The sequence below is a fragment of the Opisthocomus hoazin genome, chromosome 16, assembly GCF_030867145.1.
Source record: "Opisthocomus hoazin isolate bOpiHoa1 chromosome 16, bOpiHoa1.hap1, whole genome shotgun sequence".
Taxonomy (NCBI): domain Eukaryota; kingdom Metazoa; phylum Chordata; class Aves; order Opisthocomiformes; family Opisthocomidae; genus Opisthocomus; species Opisthocomus hoazin.
In genome coordinates, this window is record NC_134429.1 from 13966744 (window position 1) to 13991844 (window position 25101).

The following is a 25101-nucleotide window of genomic DNA, read 5'->3' on the forward strand; positions in this document are numbered from 1 at the left end:
AACTGTATGTGCTTTTCAGGACTTTGAGGATGATTTTGTCCTTAAGTTTCTGTTTAGTCTTTCTTGCAATTGGTATGTTTCCACGTAAGGCAATACCAGAAACTATTTTAGATTGTTTTTTGGGGACTGATTAGGTTGAGTATGCCTGGAAGTCATAATTTGAAAAGTGGAAATAAAGAATTGCTAATATATGTGATATTATCCTCAGTGTGTTGGGTAGCTGATGTTCTGGCTTTGCACTGTATTTTCAAAGTCATCACTTGTGTGTTTCTAGGCAAGTTATTCCTGTTACTGAAGCTTTACATCATTCTTTCCTTGATGCACGGAGGCATACGCAGTTGTTTGGTTTGGAACTTTTATGTGCATGTTTAGGAAATGATTGCCAAAATTACAAAGGAAGGCTGCGTGAGCAGGTCTGGACCCTCAGACTGGAAGTGCTCTGGAGCTGGAATTGCTCTTTGTTTTGAAACTTTGAGGTGTCCTTATACTCTTAGCTGAAATACCACTTACCTTTCGTTACGAACACAAATAGTACAGAACTAGGGTATACTCAGGAAGATTGCAGTATATCTCAGTTTTCACTTAAAAGAATTGAAAGATTCTTTAAAAAATTTATAGAAAATGGAGAATGCTTCGAATTGTGTGTTGAGTACAAACAAATATTTTTGGAACTTAAGAACTCTTAACATTTGATTTCCTACTTCTCTGTTGATAGACATGCCTTTAATATTTTTTTTTTCTTTGCTATTTGTCACCATTACTTTTTATGGACAGATATTTATGTTAAGTCAAACAGAAAATGAAACGGTGGTTGATAAAACATAAATGTTTTTCTAGTCATCCGTTTCGTTAATGCTGTCAGTTATGATAAAGAGAAGCTACATGCCACACATCTGAAGCCAACCCAATCAAGCCTATCTGATTTTACTAACCTTTACTGAGATTTGCTTGCTGAGGGTCATAATGGAGAAGCTGCTTTGCTGGCTCAAGCGGGTTTATTTGATCCACATTTGTCCTACATTTTCAAACAGAATTTACAGAAGAATCGTATCCAGGTGTTAAGAAAAGGTCATGGAACATAGTTGCTGATGCTTTAGTACAGGATCAATTTGCATTATACCTCTCTTTCAGGGGCTTTTATCATTTTGTTCTTCGTAGGAGACTCATGGTTTTATAAAACTGTCAATAGGATGGTTATGAAATAAAATGAAAAAACCTCCTATTCTTTCTGTGTTCTGGCTGTTTTTCTCCATACTGTTTTAATCAAATAAGTGTATTTTAGCACGACAGTTCACTTGCCTCTTGTTACTTTAATTGCCAGTAACATGTTTCAGCAGTATAATTTGGACAAATGATGTGTGCGTCCTGAAGCCCTTCCAACAAATTCTCGTGTCTTCTGAATATTTAGTATTCAAAACGTATGCAGCTGACAAAGGTGCCTACTAAAAGCATCATGTGTTGCTCTTAAATGTACTGATCTTTCAGAAGCCGTCAGAAACATTTTCTTGCATAAGAGATTGTATTTAAGATCTAGTGTACAGCTGAAATAGAAAATAATGAAAATTTTGTGGCTCATTTTCAGAACAGATTAGGTTTGAAGGTTAGATTAGATCTGTTGTAGCTGTCTGTAATTTAAAGGGAAAATTAATCTACCTCCTTTTTTAATCGAGTTAGGCTTTCCAGACAGGCTGCATAAGAGTTAGTATGCTTTCATGCTACATTATTTTTTTTTTTTTAAATTTGTGTTGTCTATTTTAAAAAGAGAATTAAATGTATTGTTTATGTTGTGTAGTCAGAGTAATTCCAATACTTCAATAGAATGTTTAAAGACCTGGAGATTTTTATAGTGATAACTCCTAGACACTAAAACTCTAGGACACTTTCTATGAACACTTATGTGATATTCTTTTGAAGAAGTCTCAACAAAATAGAGCAGGCAGGTAGATCAACTTTATAATGTATTTTACCTGAAATTTGGAAGAACTTTAATCAGAAATGGTACAAAGGCATGTTGTCTCTATGCAATATAGCACGTAACAATGCTATTACTGACCTAATTACTTGTTAAATGTAGTTTCTCATTGAATAACTGATCAGTAAAAATAACACAACTGAAAACTGTTCCATGGATGAGTTTTAAATTACTATATTAATGAGCAGTTTCAAAGACTTTAAGCCTGAACTCGTGCAAAAACTGTATTCTGAGAAATACAGATATTTTCAAAGGTGCAGAACCGCAGTACTTTTCTGTTAATTCATGTTTAGCTATAATATAGTAGTGCTGTCAGGTAAGTCATATTCAGACAGGAAAAATAAAATACCTATATCTCTATTCTCCAAGTAACTCCAGGGAGAATTTTGAACTTCTTTTTAAGAAAAGGCTGAGGAAAATGACTGAAGTGGCAAGTGGCCTAGAAGGTGCATCCTTTCATTTAGATTTACTTACTGTATACTGCTTGTGATCAAAACACATTAAGTAAAGCAAAAGAATATTTGCAGCAACTTTGGTTATTAGTGTTTTACGTATATCTCTGATGGGGTCTTAGAACTCTGTGTTATTTTCATTACACTTGTGTATGCTTTAACAGTGAAAACTTGAATGTTCTGATAACAATATACTTCTACGTTAGCATGTTGGTGAAGGGAACCCTACTTAAAATCAAGATGTTACTTTATTTTCAAGTCAGGAGTTTTTGTAGCTCATATGGGCTGATAATCTGTTGTGCTGTTGTTTTTATCTGTTAATGGTCGTGACCTTTCTGGCTTTTTGACTTGTAGAACACAACTGAATCTACTGTCACTGTGGAGACCTTGGATGATGTACCTGAGCATGTGCTTAGGGGGCTTCCTGAAGACGTGAGGCTCTTCCCATCTGCTGTTGACAAGACACGGCTTGGTGAGTGCTACAACTGTGAAAAGAGAATGAAAATTTTTACACTAGCTCACATAAATTACAGTTGCTATGAAACCTTGGTGCCCTCCTGTGCTGTGTAGAGATGATGTCTGGTGCATTTATCTGAAATATTTTCTGTTGGAAAGAGTGGGCAGCTTCTAAGTTTCTCCAGCATCCCAAGACGGTGTTCGGAGAAAACCAGAATTGGGGTGAAAGGTGGACCAAGTTGCAAATAGATTATCACAGAATCACAGAATGGTAGGGGGTGGAAGGGACCTCTGTGGATCATCTAGTCCAACCCCCCCCGCCAAAACAGGGTCACCTAGAGCAGGCTGCACAGGACCGTGTCCAGGTGGGTTTTTAATTTCTCCAGAGAAGGAGACTTCCCAACCCCTCTAGGCAGCCTGTTCCAGTGCTCCGTCACCCTCAAAGTCAAGAAGTTCTTCCTCATGTTCAGACGGAACTTCCTCTGCTTCAGTTTGTGCCCGTTGCCCCTTGTCCTGTCACTGGGCACCACTGAAAAGAGTTTAGCCCGCTCCTCTTGATGCCCACCCTGGAGATATTTAGAAGATTCACTGTCAGCCTTCTCCAGGCTGAACAAGCCCAGCTCCCTCAGCCTTTCCTCACAGGAGAGATGCTTCAGTCCCCTCATCATCCTCGTAGCCCTCTGCTGGACTCTCCAATAGTTCCTCGTCTTTCTTGGACTGGGAAGCCCAGAACTGGACAGAGTACTCCAGATGGGGCCTCACTAGGGCTGAGTAGAAGGGGAGGAGAACCTCCCTCGACCTACTGGCCACACTCCTCTTGATACACCCCAGGATCCCATTGGCCTTCTTGGCAACAAGGGCACACTGCTGGCTTGTGGTCAACTTGTTCACCAGGACACCCAGGTCCCTGTCCACAGAGCTGCTCTCCAGCAGGTCCCCCCCAGCCTGTACTGGTGCCTGGGGTTGTTCCTCCCCAGGTGCAGGACCCTGCCCTTGCTCTTGTTGAACTTCATCAGGTTCCTCGGCGCCCAACTCTCCAGCCTGTCCAGGTCTCGCTGGATGGCAGCACAGCCTGCCGATGTATCAGCCACCCCTGCCAGTTTGGTGTCCTCAGTGAACTTGCTGAGGGTAAATTCTGTCCCTTTGCCCAGGTCATTGATGAGTAAGTTGAACAAGACTAGGCTGAGTACTGACCCCAGGGGAACCCCAGTAGCTACAGGCTTCCAGCCAGACTCTGCGCTGCTGATGACAACCCTCTGAGCTCTGCCGTTCAGTCAGTTCTCAATCCACCTCACTGCCCACTCGTCTAGCCCAGGCTTCCTGAGCTTCCCTAGGAGGACGTTACAGGAGACAGTGTCAAAAGCCTTGCTGAAGTCAAGGCAGACAACATGCATTGCTCTCCCCTCATCTACTCAGCCAGTCATGCCATCATAGGAGGCTTAGGTTATGAAAATACTGATATGTTACTTCACATCTTCTTTTCCCTCATAGCACTTAACAAGTTTTGTGTTTTGTAACTGTCTTATTGTTGTCTCTTTAGAATGCTGCATCTACCTTCCAATCAATATAAAAAGTTTATAAGAACAGATTCAGTGCAGACTTGAAAGCTGCTATATGGAGCAAAGTGTTGTTTCTGTAAGATGTGCAAAATGCTTGGCTTCTTTTTTAACCAAGTTTAATGTGGGAGAGCTTTGATGGAAGTCAGAATTGCAGGCTGGATACTTGATGTTGAAAGCTGGTACTCTGAGGAGTAAGTCTGACAATAGGTGCATTACTGTTAGTGACAGGTTATAAGCTCCCTGGAGCAAGGTTAATCTTTTCTAGTATGAACCTGATCTAGCATGGTCTGAATAAGAATGTTATGCTTTTATTATTGGTCAATCTGTTCTTCGTTTTCGTGCTATAAAATGTGAAATGCAGCTGTCCATTTTTAGATCAGTTAAATCTTGTCAATAAATTTGTGGGCAGATGCACATATTTTAACCAATCCTAAATGGTTTTTCCTTCAAAATATACTACTAGTTAGTTTCACAACTTTTGTGAGGGCTTTGTTTTCCTTTCAGAGAAAGGAAACAGGATTTTTGTTTTAGTAAAGTGTTTACTCAGCAAAACAGCTGAAATGGGGGACTTTACAATATAAAAGTATGGTATTCTGAGTAACACCTAAAGTACAAGAAAAATTGAGGTTGTTTTTTGTCTTCAGAGTTGCAGTAGTTCATGAGCACAGAATGAAACCAGATAAATGCTTAAACCTTTCATGAACGAAGTGAGTTTTGGGCAGAGGATTGTTTGAATTCATTTTAGTAAACTTTAGTTTCCTTATTGTGATCTTAATATTGTAGAATGCTCCCCAGTCTGAGACAGACACATATAATGATCTTAAATATGAATTGTGAGTAGAAGATTTGCTTGAGACGAGTTAGATGAGTTTTAACTACTGATATTTCTATCTTCAGGTGTCTGGGCAACAAAATCAATTTTAAAAGGCAAGAAGTTTGGGCCATTTGTTGGTGACAAGAAAAAAAGATCTCAAGTTAAGAGCAATGTATACATGTGGGAGGTAAGAAACAGCTTGTACATGGAAAAAGGTATCTGTCAATGGGTTGATATTTCGTATTTAACCTTTATTTTTTCTAGAGATTTTAGAAATAGACATGATGTGAAATAATTTCCATCTATGTCTACCATTACAAACACTTATTTATAGACACTTGGATGGAGCAGCCATTCTGAATTACAAAGCTTTAAACTATTGGCATTGTTTGAAATCTCTGTATTTTCTTACATACAGTCTTCAGATCACACCTCTCCTTAAGAGACTGTTGCTGATAAAGCTTTGCTTTGTTGGCTTGAACGCTGAGCGATACCCCTTCTGTAACTGAGGACTGTCAACTGCTTCTGAAATAAGGGAAATGAGAAGGATATGGAATCTCTCAAGGAAGCCACAGCACTGCTCCTCATCTGGCTCTTTGAAAACCAGCTTTGTTATGGCAATTGGTTTTGCTTTCGGAGTTTTATAAAAAGTTCTCAGCTGTTGCAGTATTTCTTGTACTGCTTGCATTTAGGCTTGCCTTAAAGCAAATACTGTCTGGACAGCTGAATAGCTCTTTAAGCTCCACTGATAGTCATAAGACCTTGGATATTACGTAGATTTCAAAATAAAGGTGTCTTAATCTGGAGCTGAATCCTATCTACAGTGTCTTTAAGGCAGTTTGTTATTACTTCCGAAGACTTCTTGAGCCTTTCTGAAGACACATACAGCAAATGGCTTTAGCAAAGTAAATGGTCAAGGAGGGGGGAGGGTTGGAAGAACTGTGGCATAGCATATTCTGGAGCAGAACTTACTAGTTTACAGATTTCTAGGCTAAAGATATTGATAGTAGTCATCCTTCTGGCCCCTGCCCTCCAAAAATTCAACTGCATAAAGCAATGGATACACATACAAAACTTAATGTTAACACCTATCAGAGGTATTGATCTATAATATTTTCCCATAAATGCAAATTCACATTCAGGAAAGTAATAAAGTGTTCGAGTATGGTGTTTGTTGCGTTGGGCTAATGTTATCACGAACTCCACTGCATAAAATATCTTCAGTTTTGATCTGGTGCAAGAACTCTTAGTGAGATTGAATCAGTCAAGTAAATTATTGACCTTGCAATTGTTTTTCTCAGTGCTGGATTTTGAATGTTCTCAGTGGATATGTCTTAATATTTTTAAAATTTGTGTTGAGAAATGATAGTTGCAAACAAGCTGTTACAAAGTTCTGTAGTTTGCGATGCAGGTGATAGGGAACACTCGTTCGATTTCGAAGTAATTGTGTGTTGCTTTAATACTGATTCTGGAATTTAAAAAAGCAGCTAAAATGAGACCACAGCAGTTGGCTCCATATGCTGATATCTGAAACTGCTACAGAATCTTAATGGTTAGAAAATATGATTTGTGAAAGGGTGGTGGTATGTGGAATTGGTTAGGTATATGGACCTTCAGCTAAGGAGAACAGCCTTTTCCACAAGAATCCCATTTGTTTGTTTAGTGAAGTTAATCTGAAGAAAAAGGCAGGCGTCTGAAAGCTGGCATCTCCAGTCAATTTTGATAATTTTGAACTGTCATCCTAGAGTATCATTCTGAATAAGATGTTTTGTGTGTCAGTGTATGCTTGCAGTGTCTGAGGAGAGAAATAGAGGCTTGAACAGATTTTCATTTTCTATTGGAGAAAAGCCACAGACAGGAAAATGACGGCAAGTGACTGAAAACTGGGGGAAATGCTGTCTGAATGACTGGCACCACTGCGCTGAATGGTCTTTACTGTGGTTTATAGGAATCTCTTCCAGTCGTGTTGTATGGAGGAGCTGGAGCTATTTCCTTTCTCACAGTGCACAAAGCTTTTAAACAATATTCTGTAAATTAGAAGCTTTAACTAAAAAGTGATGAAGTATTTTGTTTTGTGCAAAGCCATAATAAAGTAATACAGAAATGTAATGAAGTACTAGATTAAAAAAATGATAAAGTATTATGTTTTGACATATCTTCCATATCTAGTAACTTCAACAGCATTGTTTGGCTCTTTTTTTTTTCCATTTTAATTGGAAGAATTGCTTTTAAAGTCTTGGTCTGCAAAGCTGTTTACCCTTTCATATTGCAAGGACTGAGTGCGCTGATGAACATTCTTCCAAAAGTCAGCTGATGAAATCCATGCTGGAGTAGTTGTAAGGGAGATGTTTTCTCTTTGCTTGGAAAGAAACAGATGATTTTGGTGTATTTATTGAAACTTTACTTTTATTGATAAAATTGCATTTTATTTAATCAACAGTATATGAGCACAAAAAAATCATTTTTATTCAATGGTGCTTGTTTTAAGCTCTTGTAGAAGTGTACTTGAAATTTAAAATGTAAAGCAGTTGGAAAAGACTTGGAATTACTTGTAAAATAAGTGTCAGAAACAAAAAAAAAGCTACAACATTGAGTAACAGAATGGGAAGTTACGGTGAAATGGGGATTTTAGTTTATTCCTTATCTGCAGTGGTGCTAAGCGAATGTTGCAGGAGGTGATGAGCCGGGAGGCTGGGTTTTGAAAAGAGCTCTACCAGGCAGAGGCTGGTATTTATAGACTTGACCACAATGAAAAAAGCAAATAAGAAAATATAAACAAATTTCACATTGAGGAAGAACTTCTTCACTCTGAGGGTGATGGAGCACTGGAACAGGTTGCCGGGAGAGGTTGTGGATTCTCCCATGGAGATATTCAAAACCCTCCTGGACGAGGTCCTGTGCAGCCTGCTGTAGGTGACCCTGCTTTGGTAGAGTGGAGGTCTCTTCCAACCCCTACCATTCTGTGATTCTGTAAAATTGTTCCTTTTTTATTTCCTAAAAATCTGTGAGCTGCCCACTACTTCTGAGGTATTGTGTACCTGCGAGTATGCCTGTGGTTCTGAGACAAAGGCATGGAAGAAGGATAGTTCCATTGCTGAACAGTGGTGTGTTCTTTGGTTTGGAAAAGAATGTGTAACATCCACTGATAGCTCTTCTTATAGGCATCTAACCTGGATTATAAGAAGAGTGGGAGATGCATAACATGTCTTGAAAGAGAAGCAGAGTTGCCTGTCATCAAAAAATACTGAAGATGTCAGTAGCCTTGCTTTATTGCAAGCTGTCTTGAAATGTAAAACAGGAGTAGGTGTTAAAAATTTTTCTCCAGGAACAAAGCCCAATAATTTATACAGCGTCTTGGAACATGCAGAAGTTTATTGACGTGGTCATTTTGTTAAGGTGATCGCAAGATTTCTGAAATATTAAGGTTTTCTTTAATACCCTGAAAAAACCCTAAATTATGCTTTCACTTGTCTTTCCAAATAAAGCAGATGCTTCTAACTTCTATATAAATACTTTTCCCAATTCATCAGATAGTAAAAATAAAGCTCTATTGCCTTCATATCTTAAAAGCACTCATTTTACTAAATGCAAAATCTAGAGAATCATTTCAGGCTTGCCAAACTGAAAAGAAAGCATAAAATGTTCTAAGTGTTTTCGCTTTTGAGCCCAAAACCTTCAGAGAAGGGCTTGCAGGCCAGAAGTGTTTTTCCAGTTGTACCAGTTCCACTAAAAGATTGCAGAAGACCAGGAACACTCCCTCCCAGTACAACCTCTACCTCTGCTCATACCCTTTGTGTTACCTCTGCCCTTCGATGATAACTACTGCTTTGTACAGGTTTAAAATGTGTGGTGTTGTAGTGCGTGCACACTTCAGTGTTAACAGTTGTCCGTTTGCTTAATGCCATTTTTGTCTCATAGGTGTATTACCCAAACTTGGGATGGATGTGTGTTGATGCAACTGATCCAAAGAAGGGGAACTGGCTACGGTATATAAACTGGGCACGTTCAGGAAAGGAGCAAAATCTGTTTCCTCTGGAGATCAACAGGACCATATACTACAAAAGTTTAAAGGTATCAATGTCTGAAAAATCAGTTACAGCACTGTTACCTTTTATTATTAATACTTTTTATCCCCCTTTATTCAAATCCTATTTTTTTACTATTTGTGTTACACAGATTTTGAAACATTTTATGAAATATAATTAAAATAATTTTACAAAATATAATTAAAATATTGCAAATGCTACATTTCATTGGTCTAAATTCTGTGCCAGTACAGTTGACATTAAGAACTACTGTTAAATTATAGGATATGTACAAACACTGTTTCTGTCTTGTTGGTTAATGGTTTGCTGTAGCACCATATATGCTACAAACTAGAATGGAAAAACTATACCAGATTACATAAAATAAATATTTTTCTATTTCTGTAAATACTGAGACACTTTCTGCTGTGGATTTTTGTGCAGAAATCAGTTATTTTTATGGTCTTTGCATCATATGACAAAAATTGTTTGTCGAGACATTTTTATAGGTAGCTTCATGAAACAAATTGTCCTGGTTTTATACCATTCCAGTTTTATTCAGGGAGTTGGGGGCAGGAAAAAGGGTGTAATTACTGAGGCAATGTATCTCCCAAACCAAGAAAAAAATGGTTTAACTATAAGTAATGGTAGAGTATGTTACTGTTAGACTATTGTGGCTATAAACTATTATTCGAATAACTGATCAAGAGCTTGCTAGCAGTGAGTATATGTAGCTTGAGTTTGTTTTTATTTTAAAAACTTTTGTGGGTTTTGGGTATATACAGCCTTGCTGTTACACTGTTACTGTTTCTTAAATTTCCTTGTAAGGCTGACAACATCTGTAAGTAGCTGATTTTCACTTCATAAAAGAACGAGTTGATACTATGTAGTTCTGAAGTTTATAGGGCAATATAGCAATATGTAAAGCTGTTATATTTTAGGTCACTCAGGCTAGACTGAGGAACAAAACAAACCCTTCTGCACTTTCTAATAGCGTTGAGATAGCACTCAGATAGAGGTTCGCTATTGCCAGCCAGTCTGTTGACTTCTCTTCAGTGTTCATTCACCAAGGGCAGGCTCCCGATGTGAATCTCTAGCCAGCTTAGCTTTCTCTAGACACTTTATCTTGGGTTGCCTCTGCCCCTAGTCACATCAGTTCATTAACATAAGTGTGCTTTTGGAGTCACTCTGACAGTTTAAATTTCTGTCTCATTGATTGTTTTCTGCAAAGATTTTAGCCCTGATGAAGACAGGCATCCGTATATTTCAAATCTGTTTTCTGATGGATAATATTGCACTTTGGAAAATAAATGTACTGATAAAAGAGGCTGAGCACTGCTGACAGAATAGTAAATACCTTGCCTCAACATCTGAAATATCCTTTTGTTCATTTGACTGTCTTCTCTTGTGACCTGATGACTTTTATCCTAGTAGGTCTTGTGAACAAGATCATGCTGCCAAGCAGCTCTTTCTGAAGACTCTTGGAGCAGCCTCTAAGAATCAGTTTTGTTGGTTTCAAAATCTGTCTGGGATTTGTTGCAGTGTGAGATTTTGAGTTTGGGATGCAAAGGAGTTCTCCAAAGAGCCGTGTTCAGCAGAGTTTATTTGCCCCTGCAGCAGCCGCTCAGGTGTGTGTGTGCTGTGCCTTGCTCTGTGTGCTGTGGGTTGTTCATTAGTTGCAGTTTGGTGTTGGCAATACCAGTCCCAGGCAAGCTTCTGGAAATCCACGTTGGTGTCTGCACTGTATGTTAGTTGGAGGGAGCGTTAGATCAGAGCGTGAGCCTCGGTGCCTCTGGACAAAGGCTTGCCGCTGTGCCTCTTGGAGGCCAGCGCAGCGGCAGCAGCTCCGGGTAGTTTTGGGCTCAGGAGTTGCACAGAGTAGGGTGCTGGGCCTGAGCTGGTGTAGAACCACTGGGTTCTTTCTGCCCTCTAGACTTAGGTCCGGGAACGCAGTGCGGACATGCTCGAACTAGTTCTGCACGATCCAGGTTGGGGTGGCTGGTATTAGTAATCCCAGCTTCGTGCTGCTCAAAGGTAAGGCAGCTGTTTCCAGGACCAAGTTAGTCCAAGGAGCATTGCAGCCATGGTTCAGTGGTGTGCTCCTGCAGTTCCCTGATTGTCACTACGTCTGTGACACCGGTAGCTTGGCAGGTAATTTCAGAGGTGGCTGTAGAAATGTCTGAGTTGCTTCACTGCGCAAAACTAGGTTGTACTGTAAAGTTTAACTTTACTCCAAGATGGGGGAAAACAGATCACAAATCTGTAATCATGAATGTTTGTTGGAAGTGTATACTTATACTCCAATTATTTTTTGAACCATCTATTTTGATATATTTTATTCTTTTCTCCCACCTTTTAGAGAAGTGATATGTAAGGAAAATTCTTATCTTGCTAAACTGTGATGATTTTTGAAGTGAAAGCGTAACATGAAATTAAAGAGTTTTCACTACCATTAAATATTCAGCATTCAGTCAGCATACTGATAAATCAGGTCAAGATTAGTTTAATAGGAATATTTAAAAAGCAATATTCTGTTTAATTTCTTGTCCATTCCAAGAATATGAAAACCAAAGGAAGGCATTAAGAAACCTTGTTTTCTCTAGTATTTGTATTTTTCGGTATTTAAAGTGACAAATTTATAGTAAGCAGGCTTTTTAAATAAAGTGAATGTGAAGAAATTGGAATTTAAGGTGCAAGTGACTGACAGCGTAGGAGAAGTGTCATGTAGAGGAGGAGATCTTCAATGTGTGGTCTCAAGGGCGAGTTACTACATTAAAGCATTTACATACTGTCTGTTGTATCAGTTTTTACTATCCTATAGCTTAGAAACTGCAGGGAAAATTCATACCTTGGGAAAAAAATGTGCTGTTTTCTGCTTTCTTTATAAAATACGGTTGCTTATATGTCTGGTTTTTATTTAAAGGTTTGTTTTTGTCTCACCTTCTGTATCAGAGATGATGCTGTTCTTATAGGGTCTGTATCAGTCTTAGATTCACATCACACCTTCCTGACAACTGAGACGACAAAAAACGTGTAATAAATAATGTCTTAGATATCCTTCTGTCTCTGCATATAACGTGTTATGGTGTATACACTGCCATTTCAAAACTGTTGTAAATTTACCACCACAGGTACGTGCACATAGTTCCTTCCCCATTTTTATGATAATTTGTAAATTTAGGCAAATTCCATTTGGTGACAAACAAACAGCACAGGGTTTAGTTACCCCCAAAAGAGAATTAGAGTGGCTTGCATGTCATTTTGTTCTGCTTCACTTTGAAGCATTTAAGATGTTGTCATAGCTACTTATTTTTTTCCCAAGGTTTTCTTCAGCTTTTTGTGGGTTTCTAATTTGTGAGTTAAACAGGCTGATTTCCAAGCCTCATTGCTAAGATAAGCAAAGTCCAAATTTGCTTGGTGCAAACGAACCTTAAAACTGCACAGAGCTTTAACTTCCCTGTTCTCTGCTGTAAATGAATAGTAAATAGGATAGAATTTTTAAGTGAGCACAAGCGAGTACTTTTTTTCTTCCATCTTCTCTTCATCTTTACTGAAGGACTGAGGATATTTGTAGCCTGCTTTGCATGTGCTTTCCCCAGGATGCAGATATGAGAGTTGTGATATTTCATGGAAACAGCTTAAACTTGTTATGGGATTTCAGAATTTCTTCCTGCCTCTCCTAATGAAACGAACTAGCTAGTTCTGACTTCTAACAACTAGTGTTATTCTGCACATAGTACAGCACTTTGTAATTCCCGACAAAGTAAAATTGCAGTGAGAACTCAGTTTCAAAAAGGCTTCTGAATAAGCCTGGCTGTGAAACTGTCCTTGATTAAGGTGAGATTAATTTGTTTATGGAAGAATGTTTTGTCAAACAGGTTTATAACAACTCAGGCACCTTCCTGTTACGTAGGAACACAACGTAGCATAGGGTTATGTAGTATGAAAAATGCACAGGAGTACTAATGCCACAAACGGTCCACTATGGTTACATTTGGGGAGATAAGGCCACATTCAGGTGCAAAAGCACAGTGAATGCAGTGTCTGTGGTGAAAAATAAATAATAAGGTCAGACGGGCCAGTGCCTGTCTCAGTCTGTACAAGACACAGTGCAGTGCTTGTACGTTTACAATGAATTGAATTTTAGACAATCTGTGCTAGAACTTCTTAGGATGCAACTTGTTAGGATATTACACATGAAAATAAAAAATTTTGAAATTACTCCAAACCTTTTGAACAGAAAATATTCAGAGTAAGGAATGTTAAATGATGTAGTCAAAACATAAAGCACCAAAAGCATGTGGGAGTTGTTAACCTCATGAGCCTTTCCAAAATTCATACCATTTTTAGCCAAGCTATCCCAACCTGACGCTGCTACACGAGGAATCTGTAGGTGGTGGTTTGGAGGAGGCTGGCTTTTGGAGTTGTTATTAGAGGGTATCATCCGTGAGGGACAGCGGTGTGTTCTCCGGTGTCAGAGTAGCGGTGGAAGTGGCGCTTGCTCAGTGTCATCCTTTTGTCTGTGGAATTGACAGTGAGAGAGCTGTTTTAATTGTCTGGTTTTGAAGCTGCTGCTGCATCTCGGTTTAGAAGTACAAGGTTAGAGGGCTTAATTTAGATTCTAGAGCAGTTACACCAAAACTAAATTCATCAAGCTGAAGGTTAGTTCCAGCCATACAGCTAACAAATTACGTGCTCGTTACCAGCCTGTGTTTGCATTGCCCAAGATTTTTGCCAGCTCTTTTCTCTGAGTTTGTATGTTGTTCAAATGACAAGTCATTTGCATCAGACAGCTCTTCTTCATTCCTTGCTGCTGAACAGCTGCAAAATGGGACCATGCAAATAGTTTCACCACTATTTACCCTATCAGGCCTCCAGTACTGTTAAGGAAGCCAAACCGTAGGCTTTGCTTACAATACAACTTAAATACTTAACATAGTTGTTGGGATCTTGCATCTCTTGTTGTTCCAGTGTCTGGCAGTATAAAGATAACAATCACCTTTATCAAGTGCTGAGACCCATTTAAAAAAAAAAGTGCTTTAAAAGAAACAAATATTACTATTGTTCTTGATACAGAAATTCCCTTTGGCCTGAGACTTGAAATAATAGTGTGAGGATACCCTCTGCTGTGACAGAATGGCTCTGAGAATAGCTCCTGATCTCCACAAGCCCAATGTTCATTAAGCCCTGCAAAAAGAGGGGTTGTAGTTAAGGGATTAAGGAAGGCACTGAAGTTGATTTTTCTTGGTTTTGGATAGAATGCTTAAGGAAACGGAGAGATAGTGATGAAGGTTTAAAAAATGGGTACAAATCCATCTTCAGTCTGCAAACCTGGGGACGTGCTAGTTTGGTGAGATTGAGGAGCGGGTGAGGTAGTCGGAGGGACCGGCGTCGGTGGGTTTGGTGGCAGTGCTGGGAGCACGAGCCGGGAGTGCAGCAGTGCCTGCTCGGCTCGTTTGCTGTTCCCTGTGAATTTTTCTATTAGATAAAAAAAATTAAACATAATAAATTTAGAATGGCAGACAAATCTTTCATTATGGTGATTCAGTGGGTCTGTTCAGTGTGTAGTAATTATATAATACCTCTGCATCCCTGTTAACTCACCACGGCAGTCTTCCCCTGTATCTTTAGATTTTGTTCCAAGTCCCAGTTCAGTGGGTGACTGAAGCTTTACTCCTTACTTAATGCTTTGTGTAAGGTAGGTGAGTTTAGCTCGACTAAGCTAATTAGAGAATTAAACTGTAAATAGCCGTAGTAATAAACACGTGGGGTTTCGTTGCTGTGGGTTCAGTCTGCGGGGCTTTAAATCGGTGTCGCGACAGGAGACAGACCGAAATCTGGGGCGTTCCAGCTTGGAGTTTCAAGTCTGTGTAACAGTCGTGTATTGTTGTGTGGTTAATTAACAGTACGGGGGAGAAGGCCGCTCTCGGGGTGGCAGGGCGTCCGCCGCACGGTCGGGAAGCGGCCGGGGGCTGCCGGTCCCCCGGAACCGGCCCCGTTCCTGCCCCGGTTGGTTTCGGCGCCCGGGCGGGGGGGCAGCTCGGCGCCGCGCGCCCTCCGTCCGCCAGGGGGCGCGGGCGGCGGCGCCCTCCGCGCGCGGGGCGCCGCGGGCCGCGCGAGGCACCCGCCGCCGGCCGCTCCCCCGCCCCGCGGCCCGCCGCCAACAAGCCGCCGCCTGATTGGCGCCGCGCCTCTCTCTTCTCTCCCGGCAGCCAATCGCGCCCGGCGAGGAGCTGTTGGTGTGGTACAATGGGGAGGACGACCCGGAGATAGCCGCCGCTATTGAGGAAGAGCGAGCCAGCGCCCGGAGCCGGCGGCACTCCCCGAAAGCCAAGAAAGGTAGGGCCCTCCCCGCCCCCCCCGCCGCGGCCCGCGGCCTCCCCGCCGCGCCGCGCCCCGCGGCGCCCGGGCATGGCGGCGGGGGGGGGAGGGCGACCCGCAAACTTTTCCCGGCTGGGCGGCGGCGGCCGCCGTGACCTTCCCCCGCCGCCGCCTCCCGAGCCGGAGGGAGGGAAGGGGGGGGGGGGCGGCGGCGGGGCGGGCCGGGCCGTGGGAGTTGCGATGTCTCCCGGCCCGGCTGGAAAAGTTGGCCGGCGTGAGAGGCGCTGCTCCGGCCTGGGCCACCGGGGAGGGAAAATGTCTGCGCCCGGGGCCGGGCGGCGGTGGGGGGCTCGCCGGGAGCGGCCCCGGGTTGTGTCAGCGCTCCTGCGACTGCGAGCGCCGTGGGTGGGTGGGGCTGCTGCTAAAATTATGTGCGGGCAGTGCTAACAAGTGGGGAGTCGCCGAGGAGGGGGTTCTGTTACGCGCAAGGGTTATTTCTCTCTTGCTTTAGTCGAGCGCTGGTGCAAATGAAAAAGTAAGGCTTTGCTGTTTCCTACGGTTTTTAATTTATTGTTGTTTTTAGGGTACTGGTGATCTTGTCGGTTATGAAATCTTGCAGGCAGCGTGAATGACTACTTTTGACTGACTTTGGCAGAGGAGGAAGGATGGGAGACGAATTTCGGGGGGGGGTATACATGTTAGTCTTTACATAAATACGTATGTCAAACCAGACACTCTTTTTTTTTTTTTTCCATGATTACTTCAGCAGCAGTATTTTTTAGAGTGCATGTGCCTCTATGTACGGCCTTATATAACTGACATTTGGACTACCGTTTTAGGCCAAAATCGCAATAGCAGCTATCACAGGGAGTAAATATAAAAAGGAAGTATTTAGAGTTGTAACACAAGGGTATTGGTTCTTCTTATAGGTGAATATGTATATTTTGGAATTCTCTGATGGTTGCAAATGAACCAAAGAAGGAAAGGAGATAATATTTTAAATGGCATCATTGTAAATTTTTTTAGATTTAGGGTGTGATCTTACTTATAGTGCAGTTGACTGTGGAACTCGTGTTGGGACCAGGCTCAAATATTTAGGAGAACAGTTACATAATTTGATATATAAGTTTGTTTTATTTTAGAAATTGAGGAGGGGCATTGGAGAAAGAAGTGATGCAAAACAATTGGTAATACTTTTGAACAGTAATTCGTGTAGGTTAAGCTAATACAAACTGAAATTCAAGCACTGATTTTTTATTTTGCTCCCTGTAATGAAAAGCATATTTAGTACATATCGAGTAACACTTGGTAAATTAGAGACTGTATTATGCTTTTTCCTAAATGTGCATTATCTTAGCAAATAGAATTTGTGGACCTGTGATTTACCTGAAAGGCTAGAAAAACAACTTGAAAGAATTTGATTATATTATAAATCAGAAAAGCCAGACAGAATAATTTCCAAGGTAATTTTTCATGGCATAGAAGTTTTATTTGCCTTTGTGAACTTATAGATAAAAATATCACTAAATTAATTAAGTGCTTCCTGGGTTTTGGTTTTGTAGTATTTTGCAGGTTTAAAGTTTTAACTCTTACAGGTTTTAAAGATTTCAGACTGTCATATTAAGGAATAATAGGTCTTTCCGCCTATTTTATAAACATAAGCGCCTTATGAAGGCTCAAAAATACTAAAAAAAACCCAACAAAAACCCATAACAAACAGAACCCCAAACACAATGTAGATGATGTGTTGAGAATAACCAAGAATAATTTGTGTATGGAATTATACTCTTGTCTCATGAAGCAGAAAAAAACCAAATTCTTAGTATTTAGTTGCCTTGAGTTGTTACGATTAAAGTTTCAGCATCCATGCTGTAAAATATAAGGCAATTCATACTATGTGCTTTATTTCCTAATACATGCGTATTTTGAAATTGTGTAGTTCTGTTTTTAGTAGCTTCCATTGAAATAATTTTTACTGGTCTACATTTAGTTATGTTAGTATTTATAGTAACATCTGCTAATACATACAATTCATAGCATTTTTCGTATAAGAAACATTTTTCTGCTGATCTGATGGCAGCAGCTACAGTTAGGATTCAAAAATGGTTTCTGTTGATATCCCTTCTTTTGCAAATTCGGCTATATCTCTTGGATATGGAAGTTTCTTAGAGCTGGGGTTGAAGTTTTCTGGAAAAATAAAATTGTGATGAGCAGGGTTAAAAACTAATTTTAAAAAATCTAAGTATAAAGCATGTAAATATATGAAAGGGGGACGGGAGGAGAATGGTGTTGTGACTCAACTTTATGCACGTGAAAAATTGGGATTCACTACTAGGTAATCTTTTAGATTAAGTACCAATTTAAGAAACTTGCTAGGGAATAACTGCTCTGGAGGGTTGTGAAATTCGGATTTATTAGCTACCTAAACAGTTGATTTTTTTTTTTTTATAAACTTTATTTTGGCCTGTATTGCAGGTTGTTGTCTTACACATTGAGGAGAAAATAGAACTAAACAGGAACTTCCAAGTTTAAACAACTGTGAATGAGCGTGTCCTTTAGAAACACATTTTCCAGAAAAGGAAACTGATAGTTCAGTACCTTAGAAATGACTAGTCAAGACCTTATTTGAAAAGGGTATTAAGATTTAGTTATTTAAAACATGCAATTATTAAATAGCTTATCAGTAAAACAAAGATACTTTTGAATTTTTAATGTATCTTAGGCCTTGTCCTTGCACAGTGAAGATATCTAACACTTGACAAATAGTCATGTTCCTGCAATTTATTTAATGAACTGTGATCGTATCAGAAAAGGTGACTGTGTCACAGGTATTACAAATGTGAAGTTTTGCCCAGTCAGTCAAGGCTTTCATTATTGTAAAGCTTTTTATATTGCAGTAGGAATGCTTTTATTTCTGAGTAAATCCTCACACGCTGTCAATTTGGACTCTCTTAATGTAAGAGGTAGGCCTTACTAAACTTGTAAAATTGAGAAGGCACTTAAGAATCAGCAGCTGACCAAGTCTAGGGTAGACACAACGTACAGACTGAAATGTTTTCCTTGACCTTGATCTGACCTCCGTTTGCAAATGATTACTGACACAAGGTTCACTTAGAGCACATTTAGGATGGCACCTGGCATTCTCCTCTATGGACCCCTCTTCCCTAACATGTTTGCCGAAGGTGGGATCTTGGTTATGCCTCCGTCGTGTTTCTCAAAACTCTCCTGCTCTTTACTTGCACAAATGCAGCAGTTCAATGCCTTGCATATTTTTGTTCTTGTAATCTGCATTCAAAATACTTTACATCTCCCAGGTGTTAATGTTCAGTAGTTACTGCCTGGCTTAACCCCGTAGGTTTTCATAGCTGGAGTCAATCCTTAACATCTTTCTTCTACCACGCGCAACAGCTTAAGAGTCCTTGAGGAAAAGAAGCAGGTCTTACTAATTTATTTTTATACATTGAAACATTGCATGTTGTTGCTAAGGTGATGAGTGCAATTGAGATTTACAAAGAAATTTAAGAGGATAAAAGGGCATTGGGGGAGAAGGGAGTAAACCCCAAAAAAAGAAAACAACTTGGTGAACTTGGGTTTCATCAAAGATTTTTATAAGCCAACCTCTGTTATCTTTGACATGATCACTGCGTGGTTAAGAGCCAGAAGCTGCCAGTGCATGGTCAACAACTAGCAGAAAAATGATCTGATACGTTTTCTGAAATTTCATTTATTTAAGTGTTTATCATCTGCTTCTCCCAAGGTGTGGTTAATATGCTTCTGGCCTCCCTGCCGAGCTTGTAGGAAAATTTGTTCAAATCAAATGCATTAGCACAAGATTTTTCGTTAACTCGTTTTCTAAGAGAAAAAAAGAGATCAGCTTCACTTTCGAGTTGAATTCATGTGTCCATTTGAGTAGTGTGGACATTTTTTCCATTGATCAGGGCATTTCTTCTTTTATATGTGACAGCAGTAATACGTAGAAGTAGTGTGGAAGGTGAGTGGTTCCTTTAAGAACTCTTTTGGAGGCTCTGGCTTCAGACTCAGTCTTCCTTTCAAAAGTAACTTTTCACCAACTAAATAAAAGTATTTAAAAAAAAAGATGGTCATACATTAAAATACCCAGTGGTTTTATCAAGGTATAATCTGCTTTAAGGTGCTAAGTAGGCTCCAAAGCGTAATCAAAAAATGTGAAAGTAATCTAAGCAGTTTCTGTCATGAATTATGTGGCAGATTGAAAGTCTGTTTCAGGAAAAGAAAGATACTGATGTTACACAGGATAAAAGTTTGCTCTGCAACATGGTTGTGAAAAATACCTTTAAAAAAACCCCTTTTTCTGAAGGGAAAAGAGGGGCAATGTGTTACTTCTCCTGTGCTTATGTATACCTCTGTGGTAGTGGTTCCATGCTGTGCTGTTCAGCTGTATTTGTGTCTTAGCTGTGTTCCACTTAGCACTTTATCTAGGCAACAAACCCCAGTGGCATAATTTGAACTATTGTCTGGAATGAATACTGCATGTGCCTCTTTCGTATCTTCTCTCTGTACAAAGTCAGGCTGTCGAGAGGGCAGGAGAAAAGGTCTGTAATTTCATTTTACCAAAAGCACATGCTGCATAAGGTAACTTGAGTGGGAGTCTGTCATGAAATCAAATGACCTCTTAAAATAGTCTTCTGTTGTAGTGCAGGCAAAACACCTGAATCAGGCTCACCTGTATCTTAGCCCCTGGTGATTATTTATTGTAGTAGAGTTTTAAAGTCTCAGACTATTGTTAATAAATCTTTTAGAACTTTACTACCTTAAATGGCTCAACTGCTATCACCGTATTGCTGTTTCCCATAGTCCTTATCAGATTTCAGGGAAAGCATGAACTATAGGGTAACTCTTAGTAATACTGTCCCAGAGATAGTGTGAGATTAAGGTGAGTGAATTATGAATCAATTATCATCGGTTATAAATAATTGTTATGCCTTGGTTTATATCAGTCTGAATGCAAAGTGCAACTTTAGGCTTCTGCTTCACAGATTCTAAATAAATGCTGTCGTAATAGAAGCTACACTGGATTTTCTTTTGTCTATAAGCGTGACTGCTGCTGCAGAAAAGGGAGATGTAAAGATGAAATAAGCAGATTGAATTCTGTGATGGTAGAACTTCTTGCAGTTTTTTGGTTAATACTTTCATCGGCATTCTCACTCAGTTCCAAATAATGAGCTGTAGTTGAGAGTCACATAAATATGCATCCTGTTTACAAAAGGTAGGCCTTGAATTGCCATCTGGATGTCATCACAAATGGAAATCATGGCCAAATGATGCCCTGATTGTCTGTTTTTTAAGTTGCATGAATTTATTAGTTGGACTTGTACTTGGAATAAATTTAAAACTTTATTTCCATACAGAAAAGAGCTTGTGAGAAAAATAACTGTGTATTAATTGGAATGTAGCTTATTAAAGGATGTTAAAGTTCTTTAAGTTGTACATTGTAGCAGGGATATAATGAATTAATATTATTATCTAAGCTGTATTTCCAAGAGACTTAGTGAAAAACTTAGATAGGAACTTGGGGCTTCAAATCTTCCTAACCAATGACTGGGAAAAGACAAGAGAGGAAGGAGAAGGTCAACAAGATCAGCTGGAGCAAAACCTGAAAATGAAATTTACTTTGATTTTCCAAAATCATGCTGATTTACAAGAAGAATTATTTGACTCCAGTTAAAAAGCATCTGGGATGTCAAGGGAACTGTATCTCTCATGGCACCTTCTGTCTGGTGAATGTCTAATATATTTGAGGTCTTCTAACCAGCAGAAATTTTCTTTTATCCCTCATAAGTGGGGCCCTTTGAATAAGAGACTTCTGTTACTTCAAATTCCCATTTTCACTTCTACAGCAACGCCCCCAGTTTGTGTGATAGCTGAGTTTTCCCGAACAGCAGAGTGAAATTGGTATGATTCATTCCAGCCTTGCTTCTGCCTACGGGTTTAAGAATAGGAGAAGATAAGCCTTCATTTCAGAGGTAAAAAAAAAAAATTATCTATATGTAAAAAAACCCCAAACATTTCAGCACTAAATGGCACGTATTGATCCCTTCAACTCCATATTCCTAAGTATAAACTTCTTGAAATATGAGGCCTTAGCACATTCAAATATTTCCTAAGTTATTAAAAAAAAAAAATCAGTGCTTTTGCTTTAGTCAGGTTTTGTCATATTTACGTGAACGTTGGGAAACTTGTTTACTTACATGCTGGAACTACAAGGTTGGGGAAGGCTGTAAGGTCTGTTTCTGCTTTGGAAGCCTCAGATGTATTGTTGTGTATACACCATTTAGAAGTTTCTGCGTGTGCAGCTGGTAATGGAAATCCACAGGTGCTCACTCTCTCAGCAGCGTGGGACGGCCGCTGTTAGCAGGGTGTCAGGGTACGTATTTGTGCTAGCAGTGGAATCGGACAGCATGATGTTTGTAGTACAGGGGCCCCCGGCTTTGTCTGCGCAAGCATCTGACTGGTGATACCACTGAGAAGGCACAGCTTCTTACATGAAAAAGAATTTAGCAAAGGGCCTGAAGGCGGTCAGGAATGCAATGTAGGGACTAGGTGCTGATTATCAGATCTTTGATAAAACAAGTACTACAGGCACCTTGCGTAGGCTTTTTGTTACTTTGTGGTTTTTCCTTCACTTAAAATAACAATATGGCCTTCATGATTGTAACAAGTTGGCATGTTTCTAGCTACTAACTTAGTTCTGGTTAGAACAAATGTATGTATTTGTCTAACATAATAAAAATTTGGAGGGGTTATTTGGTTATTCAGTTTCTAAAGTGTTCCATGTTTTTGTTTATACTTGTGCTCTTTTCAACCATATTTTCTTATACTGTTTTTTCCAAGTTAAAAAAATAAAATACATCTAGACCACAGTTGCAGCATTTCCTAGCAAATTTGCTAATGCTAGCTTCATTTACATAGCATAGAGTGGGAAGTGAAATGAGGCACTGGACAGCTTTTCAGGATTAATCAGGGTTTTTTTCTATTGATCAGAGTTAGCTTTGAAGCAAGGAGTGATCTGGAAGAAAAGCATCTTGGTATGCCACTGCTAGTTTTTTTTTTAAATTAAGCCAGTGTGTTTCAACATTATTCTTCTCCTTTCTTAGGAAAATACTTTTTTAATTTTCCTGACAGTAAGATAAAAGTTACTAAGTTTCTATTGAAATATTACTTTCCTTGCAGAAATATGTTATTGTACTAGGTTTTCAGAAACTTTCTTAGAACGTTCTCTTCCGAATCACAGAACTGTTTAAATGCTTCTGCGTAGAAGGTGTAGAGAATATTTGGTGATTGCTGTTTCGGGGAAGAGCTTTGAGATCAATAGATTTGGAGGTTATGTTCCGAAATAGGAAGGGGGTGAGTTCCTGCAGAAAGGAGAATAGGCACTGTTTTCCAGAATGAAACAAATGCTTTTCTTTTTTGTTCCCTTAAGTGACCTGTTTTGTGGTTTGGAATTGTTCTGTTGCTTGTGGCATGCAAGAGAGCAAACTCAATGAGTTACTGACTGCCTCACCTGTATGAAAGCATTCGGGTTTGCTGTCTCGCATAAATCTGGATGGCTTTCATTCACATGAATAATCCTTACTTGAATTCCTTTGTGTTACCTCACATTAAGTCAAGCGTTTGCCAGACACTGTTGCTCTTTCTATGATTCGCTTACCCTCTCCTACTTCATTTTTTGTTTTATAGTTGCAGACTGACATTTATGGTGGATACAAGGTAAAGTCAATGATTGACTTTCAGTGTATTTTATTTACCTCTAGCTTGAATCATGTCTTAATTTAGTGAAGGCTTTAAGTTCTCCTTGTAAAGAGAATCTTCCATACCTCTTAATTATTTTTACTGCCTTTCTCTAGATGTTCTCTTTTTTATGATGTTTCATCTTTTCAAAATCATTTGAACAATATTATTGATTCTGTATCATTAATGGTACTAAACTTTTTTAGTGCTTGTTTTTGCTATAATTTACCATATTTTTGCATCGACCACTTGTTTTATTTGAATCGTTTACAGGGAGTGTCTTATGCTGAGGGCCTATCTACAGATGCCCTGTGTAATTTATTATACAGTGATAAACAAGCACGTTCACTTCAAGTATGCGCATACAAAGTTTTCAGAGCTGGTTTATTTCTGGGAAGAGATGCAGACTCCATTTGTGTGTGTGTGGCTGAGAGCTGTTTTCTTTTAATTGTGAGATCTCCTTTGTAAGGTAATTCTTGTTGGGAATCTTCAGAGAGACTTTACAATGTCACTGGATTACAAAACTGCAAAATAGCAAAGTAATTTTATGTTCCAGTTATTGACTATTTAGTACGTCTTTCAAATGCACAAAAAAGGAAAGACAGTTGTCAGACCGGAGTGTTTTTAATTTTTTTAATCTGTCGCACCGTAACATTTATTTTGTTACACCTGCCAAAAGCCTTGCACAGATTGACAGAGATGACTTTGTTCTGAAGAATTCTTGCTGGTCTACGCTCGCTGTGTCAAGTTCCTCAAGGAAATGTTATAGCAGTCTAAGTTTTTACTTGGGTTTAACAGTTATTGAAATAAGACTTACTTGTGTTTCCACATTTGTAGCTAAGAAATTAGATAATGTCTGACCATCAGCTACTCACTAGCAAATATTTACTTACCTTTTATAAACGTTTTGCCCTGAGCTAAGCAAGCACAATGTTTGTTTGGATCACCAGGGCATGTAAGTTACTGAGGATGAAACTTTCAGAAGTACTTGGGAGCTCACCAGGGTTGCTGTTAAGAGTTAATTTTGTTGTCATGCTTTCTATCAGAGTTCTGCAAGAACATCTGATAGACTATGATTAATGCTTCAAAGAGGCAGTATTATTAATGTGATGACTGACATAAAGTTACTCTAGTGAGAGTATTATAATAGCTGAAAATCTATCATCTTGATTATTGTTACAGCAACATACCATGGAAATGGGATTCAGCTCTACAGCTATTCTACTTGCATTGAGAGCCAGATGCCTCGCTTGAGTCTAGCCAGACATGAATCTCATTTTATTTGGCAGTCCATTTGATTGGGAAAGACCTAGTGTTTCTGAGAGTGGCTTAATTCACTTAAATTTTGGTCAGTTATCTCATGCATTGCCGTTATTCAGAGCCGAGTCCAATGCAAACTTCCTTATGTTGCTGCCAGTAAAATTGGCAACTGAGTGTCTAGGGAGTAAGCTCTGGTGTACAGCAGCTCAACTGCAATGATAGCTGACCTCTTTTTAGCGGTAAGTTTGTATCAGAATGTTAAAATACACACCTTAGCTGTAAAGTCATACTCTTAAAAGTAAATGTGGGTGGTACTGTTGTCAAATGTTAGAGTGGTCTTGGGCTTTTACCATGGAGTAGGTCATACTGAGTTTCGGTGAGTTGAGTAAAAAATTGACTTCCCTGCAAAGTGTTCTGTTTCAAGTTGCAGGTAAAGAGCAAAGAGTCCAGTGTTTCAGATCTTACAGACCCTTGT

General features: G+C 39.5%; 1 protein-coding gene across 5 annotated transcripts in view; it reads left to right on the forward strand.

Annotated features, from left to right (window-relative positions):
• PRDM2 (PR/SET domain 2) overlaps positions 1–25101 on the forward strand; it is a 76335-nt gene that overhangs the window by 13918 nt on the left and 37316 nt on the right. For all 5 annotated transcript variants that reach the window (XR_012765694.1, XM_075437447.1, XM_075437450.1 and 2 more), the window contains exons 3-6: positions 2779–2896; positions 5337–5440; positions 9172–9324; positions 15491–15617. Coding sequence is in view for 4 of the 5 variants with exons in the window: in XM_075437447.1 (XP_075293562.1) it covers positions 2779–2896; positions 5337–5440; positions 9172–9324; positions 15491–15617 (502 nt within the window). In the remaining variant the exon portion in view is untranslated. The remainder of the gene's footprint in view (positions 1–2778; positions 2897–5336; positions 5441–9171; positions 9325–15490; positions 15618–25101) is intronic.